Source organism: Echinops telfairi, unplaced genomic scaffold (genome assembly GCF_000313985.2).
Source record: "Echinops telfairi isolate 266 unplaced genomic scaffold, ASM31398v2 ScPeMD7_7475;HRSCAF=8513, whole genome shotgun sequence".
NCBI lineage: Eukaryota > Metazoa > Chordata > Mammalia > Afrosoricida > Tenrecidae > Echinops > Echinops telfairi.
Genome location: NW_022111379.1, coordinates 3,387,625 through 3,405,788, shown reverse-complemented (window position 1 = coordinate 3,405,788; position 18,164 = coordinate 3,387,625). Strand labels below are relative to the sequence as shown.

General features: G+C 37.4%; 1 protein-coding gene across 2 annotated transcripts in view; it reads right to left on the bottom strand.

Moving 5' to 3' along the window:
* Positions 1-18,164, bottom strand: part of PIAS1 (protein inhibitor of activated STAT 1) — a 174,308-nt gene that overhangs the window by 39,021 nt on the left and 117,123 nt on the right. For both annotated transcript variants that reach the window (XM_045285723.1, XM_004711939.2), the window contains 5 exons: positions 10,950-11,034; positions 10,234-10,281; positions 6,274-6,364; positions 5,444-5,578; positions 701-806 (listed from right to left, as the gene is read on the bottom strand). In XM_045285723.1, coding sequence (XP_045141658.1) covers positions 701-806; positions 5,444-5,578; positions 6,274-6,364; positions 10,234-10,281; positions 10,950-11,034 — 465 coding nt within the window. The remainder of the gene's footprint in view (positions 1-700; positions 807-5,443; positions 5,579-6,273; positions 6,365-10,233; positions 10,282-10,949; positions 11,035-18,164) is intronic.

The window sequence follows — 18,164 nt, the reverse complement described above, 5'->3', positions numbered from 1 at the left end:
TAGAGTGACAGAAATAGAAAAGAAGGTTGTTTATAAATCCACCACTTGAAAAGCTTTCTTTAAAGAAGCTGTGGTGGTATAGTGTGTTAAGAGTTGGGCTGCTAACGGCAAAGTCAACAGTTCAAGTGCACCAGCCCCTCCAAGAGAAAAAGATGAGGGTTACTGCTCCTATAAAGATTTACAAGTTCGGAAATCTAAAGGGGTGGCTGTCCCTGTCCTACAGGATCACTGTGTGTCAGAACTGACTGGATGGCACACTTGATGATATACTTTGTGAACACAGGGTTCTATTTCCCCCAAATAAACCTTCACTCTAAAATAATGCTTTTGAAATACATACCAAGTTTCCCTACCCATCTTTCTGGTTAAAATTCCTTAACCAATTATTTCTTGTATGAAGTTTTAGTAAAATATTCTTCACTTTTCATGAACTAGTCACACAGAATTAATTTTAGGATCAGTAAGATACTGATTATAAGACTATAAATTATAGATCATAACAAAGAAATTAACTCTCCTTTCAAGTTGTGTCTTGCCCTAAACTCATAGAAAAGGTTCTTAGTGTTCTGGACTCTAGTAAAAGATAAACCCGGAAATTACTCAAGTTGAGAAAATACTATTCTAACTTTAAACAAATTCAATTCTAACCTTAAACAAATTAATTTTAGCTACAGAAATGAAACCAGTTTGTTATACGTACTTAAAGCTCTAGAATGATCCGGATTCCTTATTCCCTTTGCTCGTAACCGCTGAAGAAGAACTGTTGAGGACAACTGTTTTACAAGATACACTGCCATGGAATAGTTCTGGAAGAGAAAGAGAAAAAGATGCTCAAAACAACCAGCATATGTAAGTAAATAATACACCGACTTAATCCCACACTGAAAGGGAAAGAAAAGCAGTATCTGTTAAAAATCTATTGCTATATCAAGCATTATCTTAGGTGTTTTCATTTGATCCTGACCAAAATGCTGCTGAGGTCGTACACTCCTACAATGGATGAGAAAGTGATGTGAGAAAAGTAAATTAACTTGCCGTACTTTTACAACTAAGTAAAAAGGTCAGAACTTAAACTCAGGTGTGTCATACGTATCTATTACCTGACTGCCTATACTTAAAGTATTTTATTCAAGGTATTAAATAATAGAACAGTGTTAAGACTATAAACCAAGGCTATAGGCATCAAATGTTATAATAAGTGATATTTAGTAGATAAGAGATATACCTAAAATATTAGCTATTTTAAAGTTATGAGATTGGCTTCCTATCCTGTCCTAATTTATACCTTTTAGCCTTATATACATTCAGCAGTTCTTGAAAAGACTTTATTTGGGACATTATTACTATGAAGTTCTACAACTAAGGGGAATATTAAAAGTTGCTGGTTTGGTAGATCAATATGAATATCCACTGCCAGCAGAAAAGGAAACAGAAGAATTCATCAGCAAGCCAAGACAGAATGAAAGGTACATGGTTCGATAAAAAGACATTGCAGCTGCTGAGGCTAATGTAGGGTAGTGGACAGATCTAAATCCAGTGTTGGGATCAAAATGAAGATCAAGAGATTTGAAAGGAAGCAAAAGGACGAAAAATTACGGCAATTTTATATTTTATAGCTACTTATAGTTTTCAAAGTAAACTTTACAGAAGATCTAGACGATACAGGCAAGATAGGTATTTTTCTAAGTGAAGGACTGATGAGACTGAGGTGCCAGACAATTATATATTCTGCCCATGTCCATGCAGCTACTCAGTGAATGAGCAGGCACGTGAACCCAAGAGTAGGGATGTCGGCAGAGTGGCTTAACAACCACGTCCAGTGTAATTCTAATTCTCTGCAGTTCTTGCTTTCCCAGACCTTCACTCGCTTTGAGCCTCAGAATCTAGTCTGACACACAATCTAATTTTCAGATACTTATACAATTTTGAAAATGTATTCCTTGCTTTTGGCAACAGAAGAAAATACCCATCAATACCCCCAGGAAGTCAAATTTTCACTGAAGTTCATATACCTATCCATGTTTACATGCTATGTCTTCTCTATAGATGAGGCTGCAACGCCTCGCCACATAGGTTACTGGGAGGGGTGAAATGCAGAGGAGGGTGGGAGTATCAAAGAAAGCAAATTTACTTTCCAAATACTCTTAAAACTGTCTTAGTTTTTAGAGCATAAAAAGTTTCAACCTAATATAAACCAAAAGCCTTCTTTTAGGCAAAAAAGAAAACTTAACCTTATTACTTATTTGCTTAATGCTTCCAGTGTGATAGAAAGTGGAGAAATGCTAATTAACACTGAAATTATGTACTGACAACTTGAATCTTCAGAACAAGGAATTGCCCTCAGGCTTTATATAAATATTTAAGAAGAGATCAAATAGAAACCACAGTTACAAGTTCAGAGGTTCACTCTAGTTGAAACATGTAACCAATTAAAAAAGAAAAAAACAACAAGAATGGCATGTATTAACAAATGCCACATGTATCAATAGTATGGAATTAAGTTTTACATCAAATGAGAGGCGATCAGCAGTAGTTGAACTCCACAAACTTAATGGTGGGAAGGCCTCTCTTCTCGGTAGAAGATATACTGTTACTATATTGCACTATTAATCCTTCTAAGTACTATTAACATTTACAAAGGGGTTTCAAAGTTTGTGGAAAATGTAATGAAAAGATAACAAACATTTCCAATGGACTTTCTGAAGCCCTCTCATATGATATCACTGAAGTTTTGATCAAATGCTTTCCTGAAGGTCTTGTATATGTTCTGTATTAATATTTGAAATAGTTTTTTAAAGCCCCATATCTTCCCTCCTTTCAGATTTAGTTCACTCTCTATCATAATGGAGGTCGTCTGATCAGAACTTCTCTCTCCAGCACTAAACATACATACTCCCCAGTCATTTCATTCTCAGACTCAATAAAGCTGTCTGTCTTGCATAGGACAGGTCACGATCCACCACTGATGCTGTCTTTCTTCTCGTGTATTTAATTTCTCCCTCTCAAGAAGATACATCATCATTTTTTAAACACGTTAGAATTTCTCCCATTAAAACCAACAACTCTCACCCCAAATTCTCCTCTGGCTCCCCTCCCCTTTCAAAGACACCTTTCTAGCATTCACTACCCTCCACTGCCTTGCCTTCACCCAGCTCAGCACAACCTAGCTGCTACTCTTACTTTGCGACCCAAACAGTTCACACTACAGTCACCTTCATGTTCCTATCCCAAAGGGTGTGTATACTCTGCACTTTAGCACACTTGATATCTCAACACGTGTTCAAAACTATCTACCATCTCGCCTTTTGGAAACTCCTATCTTACTCAGCCTCATTTCTCTTGCACCATTTCCCCATTTCTCCTTTGGGCTCCTTCTCCACCATCCAGCCTTAAATGTTATCGATGGTCTCTAACAAACAATCCTTAGGTACTCTTCTCTTCCTATACAATGTATGACTCCTAAACAATGTCAGCTCTGTCTATAAAGTGCTGATATGTACCCCCACCCCAGCATGAATGCATCTTTTAAGTCTTATATGCCCAATTCCGGTATCTCAAAGGCATCTCAAACTCAAAGCTTCAAAACTGATCTCACAAAGTTCTCTCCATCTAATCACTAACCCCTCCTCCTTAAAAAACCTAAACTTGTCCCTTTTCCAGTTTTCCTTCTATCTTGGCAGTATCACCACTCACCTTTTTTAATTAAGTCAGACACCAAGGAGACATCCTGTTGCCTTCCTTTCTCTCATCCACCCATTCGAGCAATCGAACATTCAGTCCTTCGGATCCACCATGCACTCTAAGCCAAAATACTCTCTCACTAATACTTAAGCAACAGCTGGCTCCTTAGCAGTGGTCTCTCTACAAACCCCTATTCAAACTAAGTCCTTCTCTGGGAGGGAGCTTTTTTCTTAAACAGAAATATGATTCTGTAGCTTTTTGCTTAAAAAGAAAATCCGTAGCATTGGCATTATTTACAAGGTCCTCCTCTATGGTTTCCTACCTCATCTTAAACAATGCTCCTTCCCACTCTGTCCTCCAGTTACAGAAGCCTTTTTTCCGCTTTTTTTTTTTTGAGGTGGGGCAGGAGGTGGGATGGGACACACACACCCTAAGCTCACACCTGCAGGTGGGTTGTTACACAAGCTATTTCTCCCTAATCTTTTACCTAAGTGATTCCTACTCTTCACTTCACTCTTGGCTCAGTTCCCACTTCCTTAGGAAGTCCTCCCTGACCTCCTCCTAACCCAAAACACTCTTTTAACACCCCCCCAAAATGACCGCGTTACACCCTTTACGTTATGTACCTTTATGGTATGTATAGGTTCACATTTTTTGGAGTAAGACTGCCTGGTTCCTAGAGGTCTCAAGCTCTCTGAAGGCAATGATCCTCACCAACTCCCTGCAACTCATGGCACTGCCAAGGAGCCCGGATGCCACAGTAGTTCAGTGCTCAGCTACTGACTGAAAGGAAAGGTTGGTGGCTTCAAATGTGGCAGTGTCTCCATAAATATTTATTTATTCATGAGTAACTGATATTTTAATTTTATACACAAAGCTTTACAGTCTCAGAAACCCTAGGGCTTTACGCCATCTGAAAGGGGTTGCTATGAGTTGCAATTAACTCGACATCAGTGGGTTGGGTTTGGGTATTTTCAGTTGTGAACACAAAACCTGGTACACACACAGTAAACAAACAGTAAATTTCAAACAAATTAGTGAATATATATGAGCTCATATTATGACGTTTCAATAACCGAAAGACTCTGAAACTCTCAGAGAAAGAATGCTAGACCAGCAAAAACATAGAAACTTCAAAGAGACCCAAGATAAACAAAACTAAATTCTAGCACTGGATTCAGAAATTAGCATTTGTTTAGTTAATGGTGTTATATTTTTAACCAACTATTTTCAAAAAGTTAAAAAAATTTTTTATTTTAAACTATACCTAAGTGTAAGATAGATTAGATCATTAAATGCGAAATAAAAAATCATAAAAGGCTAGGAGAAAATATAAACAAGCACACATTGTTGTTGCTACTTGTCATCAAGTAGATTCTGACTCCTGACAACCCCATGTGTGCAGAGAATGGCTCCACAGGATTTTCAAGGCGAAGACCTTTGGAATGCTGCTCCCTCACACGAGGCCTGTCTTCTAAGGTGCCTCTGGGTGGTTTGAACCACCAACCTTACTGCTACTAGCTGAGTGCTTCATTATTTGTGCCACCAAGGGACTCCCTAAACAAACTACCACCACCATAAAAAATATATGTCTCTATGAGTGTTTATTTTTAAAACGAGAAGACAGTGAGAATTCATTGAGATAATAATGCCTTTTCAACTTATTTTATAATATGGTTTCTTTATAAGCTCCTGTAGCTATGGAGATTATTAACCCATAGGTCAATACAAGCATCTTCTAGGAGAAAACAAATGTACTTACTCTTCCAATTTCTGCCGTCCAAGAAACAACAATGGTGTTTGGTACTGTTGTGGATAATCGGACAAGTGAGGTGATATTAATTGGTCGGCTGGGTCGCTTTGGTTCCACACCATTTTTAGTAGGTGGAAGATAACCCTAAGAATGACATAAGTTCTTATTTACTGCTTCCACAATAACTTACTTGTCTTATCAAAAAACTTATTTATATAATGTTTATCAAAAAATTCACACTTCACATATTATTACATTTCTAATCCGAGCACTCAAACCTACAAGCTAGAAAATATATTTTCATTGAGAATGAAGAATCAAACATTTAAACATTTTGTGTTCTTATTTCTCTAAACAACATAGTAGTTTTAATGTAATAAACCTGAAAAATAAATCAGATAGATTAAGACATCTCTAAGATTTAAGAATCAGGAAATAGTCATAGAGCTATAGAGCTTCTTCTTCCAAAGGCTTCTAAAGGCTTTATAAACCCTTCTTATAAAGCTTACAAGGAACATTTTTTGTGGGAACCAAAACCGTCTCTAAAGTGTAGCTCTCTTCATATCTTCATTTGACCGTAGATTACGTTACAGGTCCACATGGAGCTGGGTTTTGTTGAAACAACTTTTTCTCCCCTAAAGCTAGTACAACTGATCTCCACTGGTAAGGTCACAGCTTTTAATTACATAAAAATTGGCAAAAGTTCTTAATCCAATCACATAAAAATATATCCAAAACAAAATTTTCTTAATAAAAAAATTATTATCAAATTTGTGGTGTCTTACTTAATAGCTATGTTGGCAATGAAATTTTTTTTTAAAATAGCTTTTGAGACTTACTGGAAGGCTGCAAGGTTTTGTATTCACTTTAACACAAAGATTGGGTGGGAAGTGATCTTCTTGTGGACAACTGGTTTCTGATAAACAAAACCTAAACAATAGAAATTTAATTTCCTTTAATAAAGCATAAGATAATACTTTTGTTCAACAGCTAATTTAAAACATGATCAATTATTAACAAAAAGGAGGAAAATTATAAAACAGGGTGTTTCATATTATGAGCATACATATTTAAACAAGTTTATAAGAACAATTGTGTCAATGTAGGGTTTCAATGAGTAAACTACAGTATCTGTTCTCATGATACTGTCAATTATGAGTTTAAGTATGCTCTAAGAGGACTAGCTACTGGGAAAGGAGGTTCACAACCTCACTGCCATGAAGTCAATGCCAACTCACAGGGACCCTATTGGTCAGGGAGAAACTGCCCCGTGAGTTTCTGAGACTGTAACTCTTTACAGAAGTAGAAAGCCTCTCCTTTTTCCTGAGGAGTGGCTGGTGGTTTTGAACTGCTGACCTTGTGAATGCAGCCAAATGCATAACCAGTCCATCACCAAGGATCCCAAAAACAGTATATAGTATTTCCAAATGTATTTGCTTGTGAAACTTTTTTTAAAATTTCAAACAGAACAGACTGGAAGTGCTTTAAGTCTACTCCTTTACCAAGACCTAGGGAATCTACTAGTTGCCCAGAACTAAAGAAAGTTGAACAGTAACAATGCATCCATATATATTTAGAATATTATTTTAGAAACTTAGTAAAATATTTAGATATATTCTAAATAAAGTACATAATCTTTGTGAAAACCATGATTTTTAATTTCTCTTTCTACCCACATATAGATAATAAAATATATTATCATTTTTCTATTTATGACTTCTGTTCTTTTATTATAACCTTATTCCCAATATACATTGGAGGGTCACTCCATCTTTATAGACTGTTCACAGGACATGTTAGTTCTGCAGTTTGAAGAAGCCTACTGCTGAATCCTGTGAAATACTCATTGTGTCCAAACCTCTTCCCTCATTCTCAGTGACACGAGGAGGCTTTTACCTGCCCACCACAGAATTTACACACGGGCAAGGTCCCCAAAGAGGTCATTTTTAATATGTTCATCGCTTGGAAAACAATTTAGAGTTCTCATCAGATTCTCAAAAGAATCAAACCCACTGGCATTGAGGGTTTCTGGGGCTATAAATCTTTATGTACGCAAAGACCCTCAACTTTCTCCCTCCGAATGGCTACGGAGTTTGAACTGTTGATCTTGCAGTTACCAATCCAATGTGTAACCACTATGCCACCAGGGCTTCTTCTTCCAAAGGGGCTATCAGGCCAAACTCGCTGCCATAGGGTTAATTCTGACCCACAGGGATCCTACAAGATAGAACAGAACTGCGGGTTTCTGAGACTTAAAGACTAGAAAGTCTGATCTTTCTCCCACTGGAAGGCTAGTAGTTTCAAACCGTTAACCTCATAATTGGCATCCCAACGCCTAACCCACTATGATACCAGGGTCTTTCCAAAAGGAAGAGAGACCTTTGAAAAGGTTAAAAATTACTGGTCTACAAACATTTTTCTCAAAATACCCAAACTCATATGTTTACTGACTTCTAGAATAATTTTCCATTGTAGGCAATTTTTAAAAGTAATAAAATACTTTAAGAGTCAGAGAGTTATCACAATTTTAAAAAATCATTTATTGCTTAATATATGAACAACCTTGGCGGTCTGAGACTGTAAGAAGAGTAATTCTTTATGAGAAATGGATTCCTATTCTAAATTGCCCTACTAAACTGAGGAGAAAAATCAGGGGGGGGGGGGCCCGCGAGTCGTGGAAAGTTGCCGTGAAGGGAGTTCATAAAATGGGGAACAGGTAAATAAATGAAGTACGAATGTAATAAAGAAATCACTGACACAAATTCTAATCATGCTTTAAAAGAAAATACTGAGAGAGGAGCTGATGTACTATAACTGACTGTGATTATGTATCTGAAACTTTCAAAACTATAACCACACTATGGAAGGGTATGTCATGTGAATTATATCTCAATAAAACTACTGGCATACATACTTTAAATTTTATTTATTTATTTATTTAAATGAATAACTTTATTGGGGGCTTGTACAACTCATCACATCCATACATCCATCCTGTGTCAAGCACATTTGTACATTTGTTGCCATCATCATTCTCAAAACACTTTCTTTCTACTTGAGCCCTTGGTATCTGCTCAGTGTCTCCCCTCCCCCCTCGCTCCCTCCCTCCCCCTTGATAATTTATAAATTATTATTCTTTTTTCCTATTTCATTCTCGGAAACATTTTTTAGACTCATCTGTTTGGAAGGCAGCTATGCTCACTACTATAGACTCATCTGTTTGGATGGCTGACAGCACCTCCCTCATTTCTTTCTTCACCTCTTCGACATCGTCAAGTCACTGTCCTCTCATGTCCCTCTTCATTTGCAGAAACAAAAAGAAGTCGCACCATAAGGTCAGGTGACTAAGGTGCGTGGGGCAAGAGGCGCAAGCTGTTTTTTGCCAAAACTAGTGCACTGAGATGGCTGCACAAGCAGGTGCATTTTGTCATGGTGGCAAAACCTGTCTCCCATCTGCCTTAAATCAGGCCTTTTTTGTAGCACGCTGTTACTCAATCTTTTCAGAATCTCTAAATAGAAAGTTTGATTAACAGTATGACCTGGTGCAATGAACTCCAAATGCATTATGAGTTGACATTGTGGTCTGTTTGGGAAATTGACAGATGTCTAGAATGAGGTTTGTCATCCACTGACATTTCACCTTTTTTGAAATAAGAAAATCACTCATACACTTGAGTTTTACTTACAGCACTGTCCTTGTAAGCTGTGTTCAACATCACAACAGTTTCTGTGGCATTTTTCCTGAGCAGGAAACAAAACTTCACGCTGTATGCTGTTCTCTTAAATTGGCCATCACATAAAATGAGGTTCAAGCAAAACTCCTTTTACAAAAAAATTCACTGTGACCATAGAGAACCTTCCCAGGCAGTGCCATAGGGTACACTTAACTCAAGAGTGAGTTGCTCAATGCTCGCTTAGCGCGAAGGTGGGGAGGGGGAAGAATGCACATTACAAAAAGTTCTGATCCATGTAATTCTGGGTGGCTTTGGGTACCCCCTCGCATATTAAGGGGATTGTAATGGACCAGTTGAAACAAAATGTGTATGAATTGTTGCATATAAAACTGCTAAACTGCTCTGTAAATCTTCACCCAATTCTTTCTCACACATACACACTTGAAAAATATATATTAAAATACAAAAAATTAAAATATTTGGTGCAACTCTACAAGATACTGTAGATTTAATAATTTTTATTTTTTTAGACTTAAGTACTACAATAGCTTGCCTTTATCTACCGTAGTTTGCCTCTCATGCAAATAAGCAACTTGCTTCCCCTAAAATGTTGTATTTCTAAAAAGCTGACCATTATGCTATTTAAAGACAGCAGTTCGAGCTTTTGAACTAGCTGAGGGTAACCAAAGTAGAGAAATATGGTAAGACATTAGATACAAAACTTTTTTCTTCTAACAACTTGTTATATCAACATCTAACACAAACCCAAAGCCATCAAGTTGAATCCAACTCAGGAGCAAACCCTACTGGACAGAGCAGAACTGCCTTGGGAGGTTTCTGAAGCTGTCAGTCTTCCTGGAAACCTCACCTTCCTCAGAGAGGCTGGTGAGTTCAAACTCCTCGCCTTTCAGTTAGCAGCCCAATGCTTAATCCATGGACTATGAGGGCCCTTTTTAAAAAAATCTAACTTTGTTAGAAATTAGGGTATTTCATTATAGGAGAGTGTTTTTTTCCCCCCTATCCAACCATGGAACTTCTCTATACACTGGCTATTTTGAACAATATCTAAGGAGTTATAACATCTCAAAACTTTGCATATATACTGCACTGCAATCAACACTGTACCTTAACTGGACCTGTACTGTGAAGTCACATTTGGTCCCAGAAATATCCCTAGAAAAGACAAAGACACAGGAGTTATAACTATATTCAAACATGTACATCACATTAGAACTGATTCAAAGACACTGTCATTTCAGGGGGAAAAATCAATTTATCACACATATGGCTGTTTTGAGTGTAAACAACATTGTATAATAAAAAATTTAAGAACTAATATTAAATGACACTGTTATTCACTATGAAAAAATTTCAAATTATCATAGCTATATTTGTTTGGAGACAACTAAAATACTATAATAAAAATTTTAAGTACTAATATTGCATGACACTAGTACTTACTACAAACCAACCAACCAGTCTCTGCCACAACCTATTACCTAACCTACTACAGCACCCGGACTCTCTGTACTCACTTCAAAACCCAAACCAAACTAAGCCATTGAGTGGATGTCCTCTCAGAGCAACCCTCTAGGACAGGTTAGAACTGCTCCAGCGGGTTTCCAAGACTGTAACTGTTTATAGGAGCAGAAAGTACAGTCTTTCTCCCTCAAAATGGCTGGTGGCTTGAATGGCCAACCTTGAAGATCACAGCCCAATGCATAACCATTAAGCCATCAGGGCTCAATACTCATTTAATAGGTGGTTTTTTAAAAATCACTTACTATAGCCAATCTTGGGCTCAAATGTCAAACTGTAAGTTACAATTGAAGACAACTTACATGGAACTACTGATTTGCTGCACTTGTTGTGGTGTCAATGCAAATGCAAAACAGGTTTCTCGAAAGCGCTGACTGTTGTCTGATGCTAAAGAAGAAAAAAATATAATTTTAATTACCTTCAATTTCACCAATAGAGAAAATAACCCGGCAAAAACATAGTCATACCTTTAATTAATTAGAGAGTATTCTAGATTACATAACAATGCAAATCAGAACGCACACAAAGAAAAGACCAGCTTTAAAAAAAATTATGTAAAAAGCATCTAATATAGCAGAAGGACTTTGGGCGTCTACTCAAGGCCTCCCTTAGCACAAGAACATGCTGTTCTGATAACCTGGCACTCTTTGATATTCACCTTCCTGACAACATTGCAGAAGACAAAATGGGTGCATAAGTAATGTGGTGAAGTGAGCAGATGGTGCACGGTTAGAAAAATATATAGCATTTGGGGTCTTAAAGGCTTGAAGTCAATCAAGCGGTCATCTAGCAGGGAAGCAAATAAGCCCACATGGAAGAAGCACAGCAGCCAGTGTGATCATGAGGTGCCTATGGAATTAGACATCAGGTATCAAAACCTCCAAAACAAACAACTATATTGATGTGAGAAAGGGGGGTTGAAGACCCAAAACCCATCTGTACATAATTGTATATCCCTCCACAGAAGTGGTATATGGAAGGGATGATTCAACCAAGGTGCAGTATAGCACTGATGAATCACCCATCATTCCTTCAGTTTAGCAGTCATCAACTTGTGGGTTGCATGACCCTCCCACAGGCGTCACCCAAGACAATCTGAACCACTTATTTCCAATGGTCTTAGGAACTGAGACACCGCTCCTCTATCTACCTCAAGGCGGGTCAGCCCACATACAAGTACAAGATGTGATGACATCATCGCGCCAACCTCATCACATATACCCCGTACAAATACAGGTGTATGTGACAAGCTTGGTACCATAATGTACTTATGTGGACCAGTCACACGTGTACAGAGCAGCTACTATGTAGAGAGCAGCTACTGGGTTATAAGCAGCAGTATTGGAAGTAAAACGACACTTCATGAATTAAAAGTAATTACTGGGTAAATGTAAAATCATTACTGTAAAATCATAAACTACTGCAAAAAAAAATCTGTACCATGGGAATTTAATCTGGATGCTGTGGTTGATGTGAAAACTGCCCCCTTGTGATAGTAAGAGGTATGTAAAAAAAACCAACAAACCCACAATGGTAAACCATAGGAAACTTTAATGAACTGTATTGACTGAACTATGCCAAGTATCATCTTTTGTATTATTAAAGTTATGGTTATATATTATTTTCATTAGCAAAACATCCCATGACAATGGGTCATGTAGAGAACGTTAAGATAAGAAAATATAGTGAGGATTTTTTAGTTTGGTTTTACCTCAAAAATTATAGCAAGAATTGAGAAACCACACTGTGTTATTTGTTGTGAAGTTCTATCAACAGAATCTATGAAGACGGACAAACTAAAACGCCATTTTGATAGCAAGCACTTGACCTTTGTCGGCACGGATACCAACTGTTTTAGAAGCAAAGCTGATGGACTCAAGAAAACCAGACTTGACACTGGTGGCAAGTACCACAAACAAAACGTTGCAGCCATTGAAGCTTCATATTTGGTGGCATGCAGAATCGCCAGAGCTATGAAGCCTCACACCATTGCTGAGGATTTACTGTTGCCAGCGGCCAAAGACATTGTTCGATTTATGATTGGAGACGAATTTGTTACAAAATTGAGTGCAATTTCCTTATCTAACGACACTGTCCGCAGAAGAATAGATGACATGTCGGCTGATATTCATGATCAGGTAATCCAGAAAATTAAATCTGCTCCACCTACAGACACTACAAACTGTTGACAGTTACTGGTACACCTGCGGTATAGTAATGATGGCGACTTTAAAGATGAGTTTTTTTCTGCAAACCTCTTGAAATGACAACTACTTCATGTGATGTATTTGACACAGTTGGTTCATTTCTGAAAGAGCATAAGGTCTCTTGGGAAAAGGTTTGTGGTGTTTGCACAGATGGTGCTCCAGCTATGCTAGGATGTCGATCTGGATTTCAACGTTTGGTACTGAATGAGTCACCAAGTCATTGGAACTCACTGTATGATTCATTGGCAAATATTAACCCTATAACGACGAGAGCGACGTTTTCGTAACATTTAATTAAAACATACCTGGAACCGAAATTATGAAGCTTTTGGAGCCAATGTCGATGTCAACGTAATCGTCGCACTTTACTAGTACAAATACATACCGCTAGTCACGCATTTTAGCAGCAACATGCTTGAATTGTGGCACGTTTTGACTGATTGTGTGTTTGTTGGCGTTCAGTGCATTTTACGATAATTTTCAATCTAGTGAAGTTTTAGTGTTGATATTTTTAGTATGTGTTCATAAAACTCTAGTTTTTATGTCAAAGGTGTAATACTCATAAAAACATTATATTTATTATATATTTCTACTTTTTCAAAACCTAATGACTTCATTATGTTTGTCTTTTGAATCAACGGTGACAAAAATTTCCACAGCATGGATTGTGATTTGTTTTTGGAAAACGGTGAATTTATGGAAGCGGTACAGACTCAGACAAGGAACCAGATGCTAATATGGATAAAATTGGTAAATAAAATGTGTACTGTATTTTAAAATTTTGATTTTACAATATAAAATTTTAATTACATTGCTATTAAAACTATTTTGATAATATTTTTCCCATGATAGGAAGTGAATATACACCCAATTATTCTGATTTGGATTAATTAGTGGACCTCGTAGTTAGTAATGATAATACTAGTGAAGATGAGTTAGAAACTTCAGTTGTTGAAGAATCAATTCCAATAGCTACAAGTTCAAAACCATCTACATCAAGAAATCTAAGAATTCCTCTTTGGCGGCACATTTCTGGAGACGGTACAGCTAGACCTATGCCTGAATGGTTAGGACAAATAGATTCTTCTAGGTTAGTAAAACGTCCTGTTGAATATTTTAGACATTTTTTCTCGAAGGATATCATTGCTCATATTGTTGACCAATCAAATCTCTATGTAATCCAGCAAAATCCCAATAAACCTCTTGCACTGAGTAGCCAGGAACTTCAGCAATTTTTGGGTACACTGCTTGATTTGATAGACTCGCTAATTGCACTGTACAGAATTCACATCAGATTGAAAAAATATTATCACAAATTATTTTTTCATTTTATAGATGTGACTGTTGGGAACTCTTGGCTACTTTCTTGTAGAGACTGTGAGAGCCTTCAGTTACCAAAAAAAACAAAAACAAAAAATCCAAAGTCTGCAAGAGTTCAAAATGAGCATCGCCGAAGCTCTTCTTCGTGAAGGAAAAAGTAATAGACCAACAAAAAGAGGCAGACCTTCTACTAGCTTTACTCATGTTGAGTTTGCTAAAAGAGAGAGAAGAGGTCCTGCCACCAAAAGTCTCCCTGGAAGAGACACCCATTTGGATGGTCCTCACTGTTACCCTGAGGTCACAAACAGAGGAAGATGCAAAAATGTAAATGCAAGACTGCAGTCAGAAGCACTTTTCAGCGATAAAAATGAACTGTAGAAACTACCTTACTTGGTTGGCATCTTTGCCACCTTGAATGAGTTCAATTTATCACTGCAAGGACGACCTGCAACATGCCTCGATTTGTCTGAAAAGATCCGGTCATTCCAAATGAAACTGCTGCTTTGGCCAAAAAAAAAAAAAAAGGATGAAAATAAATTTTACATGTTGTCTACCTTATCGGCTTTCTTTGAGGAACATGACATTGAACCAGACAAAAGGATTACGATGATAGTTTCTGTGAAAGAACACTTGCACGTGCTTGCAGATGAAATTTCATCGTACTTTCCAAATCTACCTGACACCCACTTCACTTGCCAGAAGCCCGTTCACAGTCAAGGCTGAAGATGTTCCTGAGACAGCACAAGAGGAGTTCACTGAACTTAATAGCGATGCAGGGAGAACTGACTTCTCTACCATGCCAGTTACAAAATTCTGCATCAAGTGTGTGCAGTCATATCCTGTTCTGTCTGAGACTGTGTTGCACTTTCTTCTTCCATTTCCAACAACATATCTTTGTGAAACAGGGTTTTCCAGCTTGTTGTGGTAGACTTGTTGTGGAAGATGATCTTCGTTGTGCTCTTGCAAAGACTGCCCCGAGAATTTCTGATGTGGGGAGAAAGAAGCTATCTCAACCTTTGCACTGACTTTGGCTTTTTACGAATACTGTCACAAAATGTAGCAATGTAGTTTACTGTTGTTATAGTAAGATTGTTATGGATGCTACACCACGCTTTGAGACAAAACTTCATTTATTTATAATTAGAATATTTCACAATATATAATTACATATTGTTTTGTGATTAATCACTGTGCTTTAATTATATTCAATTCGTAACAATTAAAATACATCCTGCATATCAGATATTTACATTATGGTTCATAACAGTAGCAAAATTAGTTATAAAGTAGCAACAGAAATAATTTTATGGTTGGGGGTCACCACAGCATGAGGAACTGTATTAAAGGGTCACAGCATTAGAAAGGTTGAAAACCAATGCTTTCATTCCTGAATACTCCCCCTCCTTCCCCCCCCACATACACACTACCATGACTCAGTTCTAACTTACAAATCTGGCTTGACCGGAGAACACACATTGGCAGAGGTAAGAGCTCTCAACAAATGGAATTCAGGAAAGATAAAACCCCTCAGGAATAGTAATGGGAGTGACGATATCATGAGTGTAGGACGATGGTCCAGGAGGGGGAAGGGTGAGAAAGGGGGACCTATCACAAGATTGGATGTATAGCCACCCCCCCCAAAGGGACAAATAACAGAAATGTGGGTGAAGGGAGACAAAGGACAATATATAATTGATCAAGAATACACAGTAGGGGTTAGAGCTTACACCAAGGGATCAAGTAGAAAATGTTTTGGAAATGATGATGGCAACATATGTACCAATGTTTGATACAATTGATGTATGTGATGTTGTAAGAGCTGTAAGAGCCCCCAATAAAATGATTTAGAAAAAAAACGTATCTAAGAAGTAAATTTGTAACTTTTATTAAAGAAAATGTTGAAGGAAGGAAGGGGAGGAAATGTTATTATTAAGTGCTGTCCAGTCAATTCTGATACACAGTAACCTGGGTCCTCCACAATCCTCAAAATTGTTGTTTGCTCCCATTATCACAGCCACTGTGTCCATCCATCTTATCAAGGTTTTTCCCCTTTTTCTGGCCCTCAGCTTTACCAAGCATGATGTCCTTTTCCAGAGACTGGTCTCTTCTGATAACAGGTACAAAGTATCACCATCCTTACTTTCAAGGAGCATTCTGGTTGACAGATGTGTTTGTTCTTCTGGCAGTCCACGGTGCTTTCAGTATTCACTGCCAACATCATAATACAAACGCACCAATTCCTTTGTCTTCCCTATTCACATGCATGTGAGGCAACTGAGAATATCACTCCTTGGGTCAGGCACACCTTGGTCCTTAGAGGGACAGCTTTGCTTTTTAGCATTTTAAAGAAAAAGAATGAAGGCAACATTATGCACAAACATGCCTGATTCAATTGATGTATGGATTGTGATAACAGTTGTAAGAGCCCCCCAATAGAATGATTAAAAAAAAAAGTCTCACATAGCTGATTTGCTCATACAATTTGGCCTTTGATGTTTGACTGTTGTTTCCAAGAGAGTTGAGCGTGGATTCAAGTAATTTACAATCTTCGACAACTTCTATACTTTCTTTATTACGATGCAGTCATTGGTCCACTTAGGAGGATTTCTTTTCTTGACACAGAGTTGCAGTCCATATTTAAGGTTGTAGTCCTTGATCTTCATCAGCAAGTGTTTGAGGTCCTGCTCACTTTCAGGAGAAGCAAAATTGTATATTTTACCCATATACTGCAGGCTGTTAAAAAGTTTTCCTCTAATCCTGATGCTGTTTGTCTTCACATAGTCCAGCCTCTCAGATTATTTGCTCAGTATACAGATTGAGTAAGTATGATGAAAGGATACCACCTTACTGCACACTTGATTTTAAACCTGCAGTAATTCCCTTGTTCTGTTCCAGTGACTACCTCCTAAGTTTCCTTAAATTAAACCCATTTAAAGAGCCATGGTTTGGGAGCTAAGTAACAAACATCTATACCTTGAGATTGGCACAGGGGAGATGGCATGTGGGCTTTACACATTTGAAGAATTTTATCATATCTTAAATATCAGTTTTTCCTATGCTTAAATGGCTTGACTTGAAATTTTGTTGCACTAGCTCATAGAAAGAAAGCTACAAGAATCAAAGGACGAGAGAAAAAAGGAGAGGGGGAAGAAGTGAATCCAAATGAGCAGGCAGGCAAGCACAGGTTAGTCTGGAGTAAGAATTCCAAAAATATGGAATTCCGTCTCCCCTTGGGGGTTATTCACAGTTTGGAGCCAATATAAATAAATACAGAAAGCTTTATTGTTGTGACCCCCGGCTTTTCTTTGGGTTAAACACCTAAGAATAGATTTTTGTGACCCCCGGCTTTTCTTTGGAGTAAATACCTAAGAATAGAATAGTTGATTCATAAGATTAGTGAACGTCATAGGAAATTACCAAATTGTTTTCTGATGTATCAACTGGTTTTTAATATACCTCACATGAAAGGAAAAAACAAACAGTGGTCAATATTCCTGACACACAACTTGGCACAATGTAGCACTAAATGACTATTACTTATAAATGAGTAAAGTAATATAAAAGTTTTAAGAAATGACAGATTATATTGTTTATCCACTGCAATTTTATAAATAAAAAAGTCCCTAAGAGTTATAAACAAGAAATTTCTGCTCTGTGGGACACATGGATTGGGGGAGGGGGGGACAGCTGAATTTGGTTGGATTTGATCCCATTTGCAAGCAACACTTCTATAACTACCACCCAAACCACTTCATGTTATGTAGAAAATTTGTAAAAGTGAAACAAGGGAAAAAAAGAAAAGAGCACTGCTGATCTAGAATTTCATCTTAATGAAAAGTATTTTTTAGATCAAAAGGCTAAGTTGGCATTTTGCTTTCTCATAAATTTCTTCTGGGGTTTGGGAAGGCCTGTTCCTTTGTTTTTTTAAATCATTTTATTGGGGCTCGAACAATTCTTATCACAATCCATACATACATCCATTGTGTCAAG